The 15,683-nt window shown below is 49.7% G+C and overlaps 1 protein-coding gene across 1 annotated transcript; it reads right to left on the reverse strand.

Moving 5' to 3' along the window:
- Positions 1-2,122: 2,122 nt before the first annotated feature.
- On the reverse strand, positions 2,123-3,882 carry NANOS1 (nanos C2HC-type zinc finger 1). Its single transcript, XM_072805141.1, has one exon. It carries the CDS (start codon positions 3,880-3,882, stop codon positions 2,983-2,985), a length of 900 nt encoding a protein of 299 aa, XP_072661242.1. The 3' UTR covers positions 2,123-2,982.
- Positions 3,883-15,683: the final 11,801 nt, after the last annotated feature.

Below are 15,683 nucleotides of genomic sequence, written 5' to 3' on the forward strand. Positions count from 1 at the left end.
GCACTAAACCGCCGAGCCACCTGGGCTGCCCACCAAAGATATTTTGACCGTAGATTTATTTCTAACTTTACAAGTCTGACATATTGGATACTGGAAAGTGAAGGAATTCGTCAGGTGGCTAAGCACAGACTAGAAGGTTAGGACTAACACTGAAACTTTGTTGCCCTTTCCTTTGAGGCACACATATTTGTAGTATAGTTTTAAAATAATTTTGGGTATTTACAATGTAGGCCAAAATTTTTTGTAATCAGAGTTACTCTGCAGCTTCCAAAAAGGACTGCATAGGAAAATTAAAATCCGAAGAAATAAAAAGCTACTCACTGCAAATGTGTCTACAGAAAAGGACAGGGTAAGGCAGTCTGCCTGTACAGCTGGTAAAACTTTTTGACGATTCTATACATTGTATTTAGCCAAATATATGGCATCGTCTTGTAAAAATGACAACTTTGTCACACTAATTGTATTTTTTAAACTTTAGAAGTTGGGTTTCTTTTACCCTGAATTTTTTATTAAACTCTACTTCTACTTGGCAATGTGGGGCTCAGATTCACAAACTCCCAAGATCAAGTCATGTGCCCTGTCACACTGAGCCAGCCAGGTGCCCCATACCCTAAATTTAATTTTGCAAGTATTTAAAGTTTTAGATTGAGAGTTCTGGGTTTGCTCTTAAGTGGATTAGAGTGTGGTTAGTATACTTTTCCTGAGATCTCTAGAAGATTAACCATAGTAATATTCTCTGTGTATGTTTTAACTCCCAATGTTTTGTTAGCTGGAAAAAGACAAATTTGAGAGGGGCTGATAGGACTGTTTTAAATGAATTAACATGATGGCTGCCAGACTAGTTGTAGAAGGCCTTTCAGATATCTTTCTTGATACTCTCAAGACTTAAGTGAACTCTATGTTCAACATGTTCAGTTTTGGTAAAACAGGGATGGTGTCAGTATCAAATTCATAGTAGGCACATCTCACTTGGGATTCTTGTATTGAGTATGTCAAAGCCACATGCCTGAGACCTTAGAAACCGTGTTAACACTATTGTTCAAAGGACTGTTTGGTCCTTTGAAAATACAAAGTACTTAGCCTGCCTACTCCGTCCAGAGAATACCTGGTTTCTGGGGTGATCTTTGAAAAGGTGTAGAAGGGGCAGTAGGAGAGGTAACAGGAATTCCTATTGACCTGACAACTCTACAAGGCCAAAATTAAACTGGTACATTTTCTAGCACAACACGAGAATTACATGGTTTTATTAAGCTACTTAAGTTTGAGACCAGTCACATCTTAAGTTCTGTGGTCTGAGGCTAGACTAGCAGGAATGGATTTTCTCTTAGCCAGTGTACTTTTTGCCTGAACCTCTCCCCCGTTGTTCTGACACCCCTTCCTTTGACCAAAAAGGCTCAAAGCCTTCCAGTCTTCACCTCGGCATCTTTTATACGCTCAAGGGAGTATTCAAGCCAGTCTGCCATGGAGGAAGCTGTTTGATGTAAAAGCAGTCTAACGTCTAATAAAGGAGCTGAATTCTCCTTGAATCTATATACTTGTGACTGTTTTCAGATAGATAGCCATGTATTTTGTACATTTCATGTACATTCATCCTAATTCACTTCCGTTTTTGCCTCCTGTATCTGTCCTGAGGGTAGTTACAAGCCACGGTGTGGCATCTGGCTTGGCTGTAAACAGGGGTGGGCAGTAAAGTAGGGTTTTGCCTAAGGTCTGATCTCCAATTGTGGATAAATGGCGGGATTCCAGAAACAGACTAGGGTCTTCAGGGAAAAAGGGAGCACGAGGGAGGCCGTGTTGCTTGTTTTCACCCCCCACTCCACAATCCATTCCTTCCTTGCTTGTTCTGGTTTGAGGACTGCCTGAGTGTAAAGCCAGACACAGCCCGTAGTGAAGCCTTCTTGAACACAGGTTATTACATTAACCTTCCGGAGCTCAAAGGACCGCATCTTTCATTTGAGTTTGAGAGGCAACAGCTGGAAAGAGCTTTACACTGCTTGGGAACTCTGAAATTGAGCAGCGTGAACTAATACTGCTCCCTTTTGATGTTAATGTTGCAAATGTTTTTAAAGAGCCGGGGAAATGGGGAGGTGGGTGTGCATGTACAAAAGGCCAGGTAGCAAAGTTCTAGGCAAGATAAATGAATTCATATATACGGTTACTGTATAAATACACAAATCAAGTTTTTAAACAGCACCAATTTCCAAGTGTATACACAATAGGATTATAACTTGGCACAATTTTTCAAGGTGGAAATGCTAGTTGCTAGTTCAGTCATAAAAAGATCTGGTACATGAAAGGATAAGGAGCCGTATTCTACTTGCTACAGATTGTGCATTTTTACACCTCCAGCCAAGACTGAAACAAGCCACAAGGAGGGAATTACCCACACAAAATTAATACTGGAAAGTTTACTAAACCTTCACTTCTCAAAAGCGGTGATGCTGCCCCGGGGGGTGGGGGTGGGGGGCTTGCTTGCTTCACCTGGAATCCGAGTAACCGATTAAGGACAACTAAGAAATACGGTTTCCAAACAATAAAATAGTCATTTTGCCGACAGTTCCATAAAATCGCCAGGTTCCAGTTCAGTTATGAGGCTTTTAAAAAAATATTCTAGACCTAGTAAAGTGCCTCGGTAAAACTAACCATCCAGGGAGCAGATCGAGACCATGCATCCTGATGCGCATCTCAAACAGATCGGACGTCTACAGTAAATAAGCGGCGCCATCAAGCTGCCCTCTCAGGTAGCGGGATCCACACCCCCGCCTCCTCCGTCCGGATGTGCACAAACTAGAAAGTAGAGAGCGACAAACGGGGATCGCAGCGTCCGGGCTCCCCGGCTCCCCGGCAGCCAAGTGTCGCGCGCGGCCGCCGGCTTTGGAAGGCGCCCGCACGCCCCCGGGCGGCCCGGCGGCGAGCTGCGCGGCTGTCCCCGGCGAGGGCGAGGGCGAGGGCGAGGGCGAGGGCGGCCCGGAGCCCGCGCGCTCAGCGCAGCTTCTTCCCGGGCGGGCAGTCCCTGGCGGGGCGCGGCGGCGGCGGCGGCGGCGGCGGCGGCTTGGAGAGCGGGCAGTACTTGATGGTGTGCGCGTTGTCGCCGCTGGCGCCGCACAGGGGGCACGTGTAGCGGCGCAGCACCGGGCACAGCACCCGCCCGTCGGGGCCCTTGAGGATGTGCGTGGTGTAGAGCGCCACCGCCTCCTTGTTGTTCCGGCAGAACACGCACACCTGCAGCTCGGGCTTGAGCAGTCGGGCGGCGGCCGCCCCGGAGGCGACGTGCAGCCGCGGCTCGGCCGCCCAGGCCGGGGCCCGCTCCTCGCGCGGCGCCACCTCGGCGGATGCGGATGCGGCGGCGGCGGCGGCGGCGGCGGCGGCGGGCGCGCAGCCCAGGAGCACGGCGGCCGCGCGACCCGCGAACGGGCTCAGCTCGGCGAAGCGCTCCTCCAGCAGCCCGGCCTCGGCGGGGCCCGCGCACAGCTCCAGCGCGCGCAGCTCCAGCGCGCCGCCCAGGTAGCGGCCCCGGGACCCCGGCTCGTCGCCGTCGCTGTCGTCGTCGTCGTCGGGCGGCCCCAGCGCCGGCCCCAGCGCCCCGGGCCCGGCCCCCGCCCCCGCGTGCGGGGAGCAGCAGGACGAGGAGGACGACGAGGGCGGGGAGGCGGAGGCGCCGCCGCCGCCGCCGCCGCCGCCGCCCTCGCCGCCGAAGCGTGGCTCGCCGTCCACCGCCTTGGTGATGAGCGTGGCGAGCCCCAGGTAGTCGTTCCACGAGCTGAAGGGCTGCGGGTGCGCCGGGCCCTGGGCGCTCACGTAGCGGGCGCTGGGCACGAGCGCCATGGGCGGGGGGGCGCGGCCGCGGCTGGGCGAGCGGGGCGCCCAGGGGAAAGCCTCCATGGGCGGGCTGCGGGCCGCGGGCCGCGCGCGCCGCCTCCCCGCGGCCGGCGCGGGCCGCACGGAAGGGAAGCGCCGAGCCTGCCCGCCGGCCTGCCGCGGGGTGGGGCCGCCTCGCCGCCTTTTATCGGGCCCCGCTCCTCCCCCGGCCTCGCCGCCGCGGCCCTGCCCCCGCGCTACCCCGCCCCGGCCTCCCCGCCCGCGCCTCGGACGGAGGCGGAGCGGAGGCGGGCGCGCCAGCGGCGGGCGGGCGGGCGGGCGGGCGGTGCGCGCGCCCCGGTCCGGCCCGCGCGGCTCCCGCGCCCCTTGCGCTGCGCCAGCCTCGCCAGCTGCGGCGACTCTCACTCCGCGAGGGGGCGGGCTTAGCGCCGCCTCGGGCCCGGGCGCTCATTGGCTGCGGACCAGAGCCCCCTGCGCCGCGGGCGCCGCTCGGGACGCCGATTGGTCCATCTGCGGGAGGGGGCGTGTCCTGCCTGCGGGGCTGCGAGGGGAAGGGAAGGGAAGGGAAAGGAGAGCGGGGAACAGGAGGGGAGGGGAGGGGAGGGGAGGGCCGGCCGCCGCGGCCCATCTTCGCCCGAGCGCCGTGCTTTGGTTTGGAGCCGGTGGCCAGGCCTGGGTCTCCCTCCGCCCGGGGGTGAGAGTCGCGGAGCACACGGGCAGGCACGGGGATGGGGGGATGCCCCAAGGTGCGCGCACCCACCTCCCGCCTTGAATGCCCCAGGTCAGCCTTCGGAGGAGCCCCCCCCCCCCCCCCCGCCGCGCCCCAGCATCAGCAGGAGAAGCTCCGGAGAGGCAGGATTTGGCGCGCGCTGGGGATGCGGTGGTGGAGACGGAGCTGCCCGACGCTCGAGGCACTCACTTCCCCTTGCGCAGCGCCCTGGAGAGCTGTCAGCCCGGGAAGGCTTCGCGCCGGCCTCGGAGGTTCAGAGAGGTTATGGTTCTTGCCTTAGGAAGCGGTGGAGGCATCAGGACTTCCCCAAGGCGCGCAGCCGACTCCCAACAGGTGTGCCGAGAGCCGGGGTGGCCGTGAGCCCCTGACTTAGGCAGGGAGGGGGTCGGGCCAGAAAATCTCCCACCCTCGGGCCGTGATTGGTGTGTGTGCGCGGAGCTCCACACCCCCGGGGTCGGGGAGGCTGTACGTGCAGCTTGAAAAAGAAAAGCATGCTCAGCGTCACAGTTAGATACTTTAAAATGAGTCCAATATTTTTGTGAAAACAATGGAAGATAAACTGGAAGTTTTTTGTTTTGTTTTGTTTTTTAGGAGGATGTGAGGTGGTCATGCCCTTCTCGGAAGAGACAACGCTTTTTACAAGATGGAGCGTAGGAAAGGTTTTGGGGACTGGGAAGAGTTGTTTTTTCCTTTTTTAAAGATTTTATTTATTTATTCATGAGAGAGACACAGAGAGAGGCAGAGACACAGGCAGAGGGAGAAGCAGGCTCCATGCAGGGAGCCCGACGCGGGACTCGATCCCAGGACTCCAGGATCACACCCTGGGCCAAAGGCAGGCGCCAAACCGCTGAGCCCCCCGGGGATCCCTTGGGAAGACTTCTTAAGGGTTCCGGGGGACTGGCGGGCGGATCAGGACTTTCCTTCCTCGCTCTGGCTGTGGGCTCCGGCTATTGAAACAGGGCTGCGGGGTGGGGGCAGCTGGTGCTGACGGCCCTCGTTTGGCAGGAGGCTATGCCCTTGGGTCTGGCCCCATCCAGCAGGTTTAGAATGGGCCAGAGGGGCTGCCCAGAACCTCATGCTGGCACCGGTTGCCATTAGAATGAATGAGAGAATCAATGTCAGCCGTGGAAGGGACCTGTGGGATCATTCAGTCCAACCTTACTTTATAGATGAAGAGAATGAGACCCAGAGAAGAGAAGGTTTTCTTAAGGTCACACAGTGCATACGTCACAGCCAGAACTAGAACTTAGGCCCTTTGACGAATGGCTGGGTGACCTTCCTGTTACACATGGACCCCGAAGGTATTTCAGACTCCAAGTCTGTGTGTGTGTGTGTGTGTGTGTGTGTGTGTGTGTGTGCATCAGCAGAAATCAAATGTGGAAGAAGAGAAATGAGATGGGGCCATTTGCCTTTTGCTTGGACCCCTGCCCTCAGGGAGCAATCCAGAAGCCAGGTGGCAGGCACAGGGAAGGACTCGGGCAGTCACATGATGCCTGTTCTGGCCACCTGTCTGCGTTTAGGCTTGAAGATATGTTTCTCAGCCTCTTCCTCACCTCCTACTCGCTAACGGTTGATTTAAGTCATGAAACCAGGCAGTAATACTCTGCACTTGCCAACCCAGTTCCTTTCTCAAGTTTGTGTTGGCACTCAAGCTAAAAAGTCATTCCTTTTTTTTCCCCTCCCCCTCTCCCACCAAAAATAAATAAAAAGAGCCCGCAGAAGCGTGGCAGGTTTGCTGACACGGAGCTCTGAGCTCTTACCACGAGAACACCGGCCTCTAGAGTGGTATGAAGATTATTATTCTATAAATGGAAAATTCTACTCGGTTCGCACAGCCCTGCAGCTCGCATACTTTCAAGGTACACAGACTTTTCAGCTCTGAGGAGTGGGAGCCACTGTTCTCAGAAAAACTTGTGTAAGGAAGGTTGAAAACTGCCAGCTGCTGTGCCGGCTTCCCCTTGGTCGGGCCAAAGAGAGCATGGCTAGTCAGTGAGACCTTTCCTCTCCCACATGATTTTTAGCCCTTGGTGGGGGTTTCTTATTTGTTTGGTTTGGTTTACAAGGTGGAATTAAAACTTTTAAGTGAAGAAGGGTAAGAGCAAATGCCTTGCTATGGAGCTGCAGGCTGGGTGGGTAGGTCATGATGACAGCAAAGAGATGCCCCGGAAAGAGGTGGAAGGGGAGCTCCTGTGTCCTAGGGGGCTCGCCCTTTCCCCAGGCTGCTCCCCTTATCTGCCATCTGCCTTGCCCACCGTAAGCTGTTTGGAAAACAATGTCTTTCCTGGAAAGAATGTCTGGAAGTGGAGGCAGAGTGCATGAAGGATTTTTTTTTTAAGATTTTATTTGTGAGAGACACAGAGGCGGAGACATAGGCAGAGGGAGAAGCAGACTCCCTGCGAGGAGCCCGAGGCAGGACTTGATCCCAGAACTCCGGGATCACAACCTGAGCCGAAGGCAGGCACTCAACCACTGAGTCAGCAGGATGCCCCAGGATTTTTTTTTTTTCCTCCCCAGCACGTGTGGTCTCAGTGTCCTGGGACTTTCGCTGTTACCGCAGAAAGGCCAGAGCCGGTGCCAGGGCCCCCTGTGGCTTTAGTAAACCATTACTGCTCCCACTAAGCACAGATCTCAGCTGGGCAGGAGCTCCTCAGCTCTTCTTGGGGTGGCGGAACAGACTCCAGAGATGGTCTTAGCACCATGATGAAGTCTGCCCGTTTTTCGTTCCCCTTCAGAAGTCTGGAACAAAACGGACAGAAAATGCGTGAGTGTGAAAATTTCTTCAAGAGATACCCTCTGATTGGTGGAGCCAGGAAGGCAGGTTGGGACAGGCCTCATCCCGGAGGATAGAGGGTGTTGCTCAGTTTCTTCTGGAACGGGGCCTGCAAAACACAGGCAGACGGCCCTGGCAGGACAGGGGTGGGCGGTGGGGTGGGCTCTTGGATTCTACATTCCCACCTCTCTGCAGGGCTCCCAGCCCCCAGCCTGAGAGTCTTGAGGATCTTCAGAAATATGAGGTCAGCTCTGGGGAATGGGACGGCTTGGCAGGGGTCCAGGCCTCTACAGAGATGCTGTTGTCAGGCTCTGGGTTCCTGCCCACTTGCCTGCCAAGCTCTTTCTGGGGCAGGAGGTGCTTTGGCTCCCCCAGCTTTGGGGCTTGTATGTGGGTTGGGCACATTTGGGTGCCCTGGGGGCTCTCTTCTCCAACAGGGTTGACTTTGGCCATATCATGCCTGTGGCCAAGCTCAGGGAGTCCTGGCGGTGGGGCTTCTGTCCTTCAGAGGCTTCGAGTGAGCTATAGTTAGTCGAGAGGCACTGTGCTGAAGTGGAAGAAGCTTCTTGAGCTGCTGGCCGTATTTTCATCCTTGCCCTTCTGCAAAGTCACATGTGGCCTTGGAGGAGGGACTTAACCACTCTGGGTTCCCACTCCTTCCTCTGATCCTCGAGGGGCTCATCATATAAAGTGGCAGGCACTTTACCCTTCTGCCTGTTACTCCAATTCCAGATGAGTCCCTCCCTTGGCCTCCGGGGTTGAGCTGTGACAGGTGTAATCCAGCCAGACATATCTCATTTCCCCTGGGCATGATTGGTTTAGGAGGGGGCTGGTGACCCAGTTCTGGTCCCTGAAATGTAAGGGGAGGTCTGTTCGACGACTCTGGGAGGGAATTTGCTCCTTCATTTAAAAAGAAAAAGAAACAGGGATGCCAGGGCAGCTCGTGGTTGAGCGTATGCCTTTGGCTCAGGGCCTGATGCTGGGGTCCTGGGATCAAGTCCCACATCGGGCTCCCCAGAGCGAGCCTGCTTCTCTCTCTGCCTGTGTCTCTCATGAATAAATAAATTTTTTTAAGAATTAAAAAAAGAAAAAGAAACAAAGACCATGGGCTTCCCTTTCTTTGAGCCACTGGCAGGTTATGGAGCCGAGGCAGCCCCGAGGTGATAAGTCCTGAGGACAAGAAGCTGGCACACTGGGGATGGCTGACCAGAAAAGCTATTTTATTTATTCATTAAGTAGACTCCACGTGTCGCCTCGCTGTGGGGCTCGAACTCGTGACTGTGAGATCAAGACCTGAGGTGACGGCAGCCCCGGTGGCGGCGCAGCGGTTTGGCGCTGCCTGCAGCCCGGGGTGTGATCCTGGAGACCTGGGATCGAGTCCCACATCAGGCTCCTTGCATGGAGCCTGCTTCTCCCTCTGCCTGTGTCTCTGCCCCTTTCTCTCTGTTTCTCATGAATAAATAAATAAATAATTCTTAAAAAAAAAAAAAAAAAAGACCTGAGGCGAGATCAAGAGTCAGGCACTTAACTGAGCCACTCAGGTGCCCTCGGAAAAGTTGTTAAAAAAAAAAAGCCTCAAGGCCATTTCTGTGGATGATTTGGTGGCTTGTTACACAAAACAATCAAACAACTTTATTGTCTCAGTCATTGCCACTCAGGTATTTTACTTGCAGCTGAATTCATTCCATTTGAAACACGTAGTAAAGTGGAAAAAAAAATGCATTTGGTAATTCTGTCGAAAAGGTACGATTCGCTGCTCTGGCCACGTGGAGCTGACAGCCGTGTCAGAATTGTGGCATATGGGCAGGGGTGGGAAGAAACCAAAGGAACGGGGAGCAGGAGCTTTGCTTTGCAGTGTCTCTTCTGCCATCTGCCCTGTCTTGGGCCAAAGTCTCCCAGCTGAGACCAATGGGCTACCCCCTTCAGACCAGGTGCTTTACAGCATTGCCTCATGCAACCCCCCCTCTCCACGTGCTGCACAACTGCCGCATGAGGCAGGGTCTGTGATTGCCCTCCTGGGGCAGATGAAGGGTTGTGTGACTCTTGACCAGCAGGGCTCAGCTCAGAACTTGTGTCCCTCTCACTCCAAAGCTGGGATTTGTCCCTACTTGGAAGTACCTGGTCGTACTCTGGCTGTGCGACTTTTAGGACCAAGGGGGTGGAGGAGGCCAGCTAGGAGAAGGCGGTGCAAGGAGCCGCCAGGGGTAAAACTGGGCTCATTCCGCTGCATGACAGAGATTGTCCCCCAAGAAAACCAACTCCAGTTGAAAGAGGTTAGACTTCTCTATTTATCCGGTAGCAAGTACTTTGGTACAGTGAGTAATGCTTTCTCTTTGTAACACTCCCCACCCCACTCCTCCCAGCCACATGGTCTCCTCTTAAAAACCCCCAGGTTGTCCCAGTTTTGTTTAAAGCAGCAGACGCCTGGAAGACTGACAGCCCAGAGGGCAGATATCTCGGGCGGATGATGATGCCGGGAGTAATAGTACTAACAGCAGCTCACAGGTATGGAGCTCTTTCGAGGTACTAAGCATGAACTCCTGTCTTCCTTGGACCTTACCAGCAGTTCTGTGTTGTGCCCAAGATTGCGAATCCGAGAAACCACCAAGGAGCCGACACCGATGCAAACACACGAGGGTTTATTTACAAGCTCGAGCTTGGGTCCAAGTATACCCGACACAGCGGAGCAGCTTTGTAGGGGCCAGTGGCCCATGGGATACACAGAAAGTTGCACAGTCGTGTCGGTCCACACGCAGGTGGCTGATTGAATTACACCTTACCCTGTAGGATCCACTTGAGCTGGCCTATTACTTTGGTCAGAATCGGCGCGCGGTTTTGACGGGCACTAAGCAGGGTTACATTGTTATGAGCCGATTTCCGATTAGGGTGTGCCCAGCGGCTTGACTAGGGTGGGGCCGCGCCTTAAGCCATAAGCAGGTCATGTGGGGGTCATAGGGGAGGTGGCAGGTGTAGCACAAAATGGAATCAGTCCTGCTCTGCTTGTCCAGGGGTAGGGGATTTTTGTTAAATTTCCTGGGTCCCACATTCTGCAGTGATACTCATTTCACAGAAAGGAAAATGAGGTTTGGGGGAGCTTAAAGAGTGTACTACTCAGCTTCTCCCAGCTAGTTAGTGGGTGGGATTTCTCTGTGTGCTGTGGGCCTCTACTATCTCCTGGCCCGTGGACATTCATTTGGTTAGAATTCACAAATCCTGCCTCCCATCTCAGGTGTTTCCCTCAATGGGACCTTCGGCCTTCTCTGGCTCATCTTCAACGCCTAGCGTCTGCAAAAGGGGAGGCGTAAAAGCTGGGGCCTCTAGTGGAGGAGTCATACATAAAACGATAAGCTATAAGGTCAAGATTGTCCTCCAGTGATGCATAAAACGGTGCATTAGAAGGTCAAGGTTGTTCTCTAGTGGGCCTCAGGGCTGGAGTGGGGGTGGGGGAAGATAAGGTCAGAGAAGGGGATGAGACCAGACTGCCAGGCAGAGCTACTGTGTCTGTTTCTGCAGGTTGTGCACTGCACAAGGGCTCCCCCTCCAAGGGGGTACCTTTTATTTCATAGATGTGGTAATATGTATCAGTGAATCTCAAATAGTTTTCTGGTAGATACAGAGTAAAGTATCTTTTTCTAATGGCATTGATATGACAATTTTCCTGACAGATGGGTAAAGATGTCTTGTGGAAGAAGTACCTTTTAATTTGCCCAAAGCCCAACACTTTGGCTCTAGGCAGAAACATGAAATGCTAAGCTTCTCGAATGCAGGCCTCAAGTTTGCCATTAGCTAGGTGCCCATGGGGCCTTTTGAAAGCTTCAGGTGAAAGCATCTCTCTAACTGAGCTGACCAGGTAGGTGTCTGGCACGGGTCTGCTCTTGGATTATAGGTGGATCAACATCTCTGTTGGGCTTAACGTTTTTAAGATTGCTCAAGTCATTTTAAACATCTTCTCCTGGTCACACCTGGCTTATACTTAATAATATTTTCCCAGCTGTCCCGAGTTCCCTAGGGATTGCTTGTGCCCTGACAATGCCCATCCATGATGAAGAGTTGGCAGTGGTGTCTGTCCTGGGGCGTCTCTGGCTTAGTAAGCAGAAAGTGGGGTGATGGCCTAGGATGGTATAAACTGAGTAGCCTTGAGCAAGTCATTTCCTTTCTCTGGACTTCAGTTTTCTCTCACTTGAGATAATTGGATGGCCTGCGTGGTTTCTTGGCCCTATCTAGCTCCAAAGTTTATGTGTTCACCAGCAAGGCCTGGGACTGAGTGGTGGATGAGACTGACATCCTTCTGATCTCAAGGAGCAGACACAGCAAACAGGTGGTGGTGATGCTTCGGTGGGAGGCCTATTAGCTTCCTATTGCTGCTGTAACAAAGTACCACCAACATAGAGGCTTGAAACAGCAAAGACTTCCTTTCTTACCGTCCTGGAGGTCAGAAGTCTGAAATGGGTCTCAGTGGGCTACGGTCAAGGTATCTGCAGGGTTGGAAGCTCTCAGGAACAATCTGTTTCCTTGCCATTTCCAGAGGCTGCCTGCGTTCCTTGGGCTCAGGGCCTCCTTCCTTTTTCAAAGCCTTTTTCAACAGCAGGTTAAGTCCCTCTCACCAGCCATCTCAGTTTTTAATTCTGCCTCTGTCTTCCACTGTGTGATGACAGTGGACCCACCCCGATAATCCAGGCTAATCTCCCCATTTCAACACCATCTAATGAGCAACTTAATTCCCCCTTACCAGGTAAGATAACATATTCTCAGGGACTGGGAATTAGGATAGGACATTTTCTGGGGCCATTATTATACCCCCTCCCAGAGGGGCCCCTTAGCAGAGGAATGTCATGAGTCCCCAGACCTTAGCATATCCGGAGGTCAGCTGAGCTGGTAAATTGAGGTTTCCTTTGACACTCAGGACCTGACAGACTGCAGGAGAAGCTGTGGCCTGTGGGGGGGCCCTACACAGGGTGGATGAGTGTGTGTGTGTGTGTGTTTGCGCGCCCCTCAGGCAGATGGAAAGGTCTGAATTGCAGGAGAGAATGGTGAGCAAAGGAAGAAGTGTTGTCATGTACTCGAAACAAACTTAAAATAATAGTGATGATGATGTCACTTAATTTGCGGTTAAGTCAAGCAAAACAAACAGCCAAATACAACAAAAAAAACCAGCAGCAGCATCTATATCAGGGAGACCAACTGGAGCAAATGCCCTACAATCCTTGTCTTGCTCAGGAGGAGGGCAAAGATACTGACAACTGTGATATTCTTTAACTTATGGAAAATTTCAAGCGTTACAAAAGTAAAGGTCACAGTATAAAGGACTCTCACCCAATTTGCCTTTAATATATGACAAATCACATCTCCACACCGATTGTTCTGTCCGTCTCCCATGCCATGGACCATCTTGAAAAAATTCTGAACATCAGTGTTCATTAAATTTAGATTTTGATAGGTTAGGTGTATATATACATACATATATGTATATAGGGAGCCAATTAAAAAGAAAGAGGGTATAACAGTAGAGGTAAAGAAATGGGATGAGGAAAAATAATCATGACAGAAGAAAGCAGGACAGAAGGAAAATCATCATGGAAATGGTAGAACAAATTGGAATTATACAGTAAGATGGTTGAAATAAATCCAAACATAAAATTACTTAAAGTAAATGGGCGAAATATTAAAATACAAAATTCCAGACCGGAAAAAAAAAAACCACTATTAGGGGTGCCTGGGTGGCTCAGTTCGCTAGGTGTCCGCCGCCTCGATCTCAATTCAGGTCTCAATTTCACGGTCATGAGTTCAGGTCATGTTGGACTCCATGGTGGGCGTGAAACCTACTTAAAACAACAGCTATATATCCTCTGTAACAAACACAAATAAAATGTAAGGATGCAGAAAGCTTAAAGGTAAAAGGATAAGAAGAAGTTCCAAGAGATGCTGAAAAGGAAGCTGACATAGCTGTGCCAATAGCAGGCAAATAGGCTTTATGGCAAAAAGCTTTACTAGAGATAGGAGGGTGGCTATGTAATGTAAACAGTTCTATTTACCAGGAACATAGAACAATTCTAAACTAGCATATACTGGGATCCCTGGGTGGTGCAGCGGTTTAGCGCCTGCCTTTGGCCCAGGGCACGATCCTGGAGAACCGGGATCGAATCCCACGTCAGGCTCCCGGTGCATGGAGCCTGCTTCTCCCTCTGCCTATGTCTCTGCCTCTCTCTCTCTGTGACTATCATAAATAAATAAAAATTAAAAAAAAATAAACTAGCATATACCTAGTAATTTAACCTAAAAGCATATAAATGAAAAACTGATGAAATATCAATAAGGATATAGGAGATTTGAATGACAATTAACAAGCTTGACTTTGTATGTTTATAGGTACCTACATATATACATGTCATTCTATAAAATCGTATGTAAACACTGCTTTCAATAATTGCAGAATTTACATTCTTTTCCAGCACTCATAGCGCATTTATAAAAGTTGACCGGATTCTGGGCCATCAACCAAGTATTAACAAATTTGATAGGATTGGTGTCACATCGAATTTTCTGGCCACAGTTCCATTTCATTAGAAATCAACAGCAAACTATAACTAGGAGGGAATATAATACAGATAAGTGAAGGAATTGATGAAATGGGGGAATGAAGATATGATAGATGGCTGACAGAGCTAAGCAGTGGATTCTTTTTTTTTTTTTAAGCAGTGGATTCTTATAAAAGACTAATACAATTAATTTGGCAGGATTTATCAAGAATAAAAGATGATGCAAATCAACAGTTTTGTGACTTGATGCTTCATAAATCTGAAAATACATGTGAAGTGGAAAAATTGGTGGAAAACAAGAACTCAAGAATAATGTATGTATCAAGAAGATACTATATTTGTGTATTAGAAAATTCACTATTATAAAGTCAGTTCTTCCAAATTCATCTATAGATTCAATACTATGTATGTATTTGAGGGGAGGAAGGACAGAGGGAAAGAGAGAATCTCAAGCACATTCTGCACTAAGCACAGAGCCCGACAGGGGGCTGGATCTTGCTCCCTGAAATCAAGACCTGAGCTGAAGTCAAGAATCAGATGCCTAACTGATTGAGCTACCTGGTCACCCCAAGAAGAATTTAAAAACCTCGATTGTTCCACAACATTTATATAAATTGAATCAGAATTTAAAAATATTCTCACATAATAACAGATCCAGTTGATTTATCTTTTTTTCTCCCATTGACTTTAAACATAAGTTCTGTTATTCAAGGAATAAATAATTTCACTTCTACACAAACCATCCTAGAGTGTAGAAAAAAATAACCATTTTCTAATTTATTTTACAAGGCTAGTGGAACCTGATATAAAACAAGCATAAGAAGGGAAAATGACAAGCCTCATTCAATTGTGAACATACATGCAAAAATCTGAAGCAAAATACCAGCTAACCCCATCCAGTAATGAAAAAAAAAGGTAATTTATCAGGTCCAAGATGGATTTACTTCAGAAATGAGATGTTGGTTTAAAGAAGTCATTCATGTAATTCACATTAACATATTAAAAGAGAAAAAATGTGACCACCAAAATAGATGCTGAAAAAGCATTTGATAAAATTTAACGTATGGTTATGATCCAAACTCTTGGAAAACTAGAATAAGATTTCCTTAAGTGATAAACCATGTCTACAAAAATGGAATAGCGAATATTGTACTTGAGTTTCTATCTCATATTGTATTGGAAGTCTCAGAGGCTCTAGCTGGTATAGTATGGTAAGAAACAGAATTAACATTATAAAGTTCAGGAAGGAAGAAATAAAACTACTATTATTTACAGGTCACATGGTTTTTCTGTGTAGAAAAATACTGAAGGAGCTACAATAAATTGTTAGAATAAGAAACTTTAGTAAAGTTTGCTAGACACAAAATCAACTTACAAAAATTAATTACATTTTATTAGATGAACAGAAACAGAAATGTTGGCAGATTGCCAATAACATAAATGATAAAAGATCATTTATACTAGCACAAAGAACTCCCCCGTAAAGAAAACACAAGGTCTATATGACTTTACAGATAAGTTCTACTATTCAAGGAAAAAAAATAATTCTAGTAATCTAATAACGTATGTACAAGACCTCTATGGAGACAACTATAAATTTTATGAAAAGACCTTAAGGAAAACATAAATAGGGAAGAGAAGCTATGTTTGTGTATTAGAAAATTCACTATTATAAAGTCAGTTCTTCCAAATTCATCTATAGATTCAATACTATTCCTATCAAAATCCTAACTTTGTGTGTCAAATTTGAAAGCCAGTTCTAAAACTTCCATTGAGGGATCCCTGGGTGGCTCAGCCATTTAGCGCCTGCCTTTGGCCGTGGGGCGTG

The sequence above is a fragment of the Canis lupus genome, chromosome 29, assembly GCF_048164855.1.
Source record: "Canis lupus baileyi chromosome 29, mCanLup2.hap1, whole genome shotgun sequence".
NCBI classification, from domain to species: domain Eukaryota; kingdom Metazoa; phylum Chordata; class Mammalia; order Carnivora; family Canidae; genus Canis; species Canis lupus.

Excerpts from the sequence above, each read along its gene's own strand:
- NANOS1 (XM_072805141.1), bottom strand. The coding sequence starts at position 3,882 with ATGGAGGCTTTCCCCTGGGCGCCCCGCTCGCCCAGCCGCGGCCGCGCC.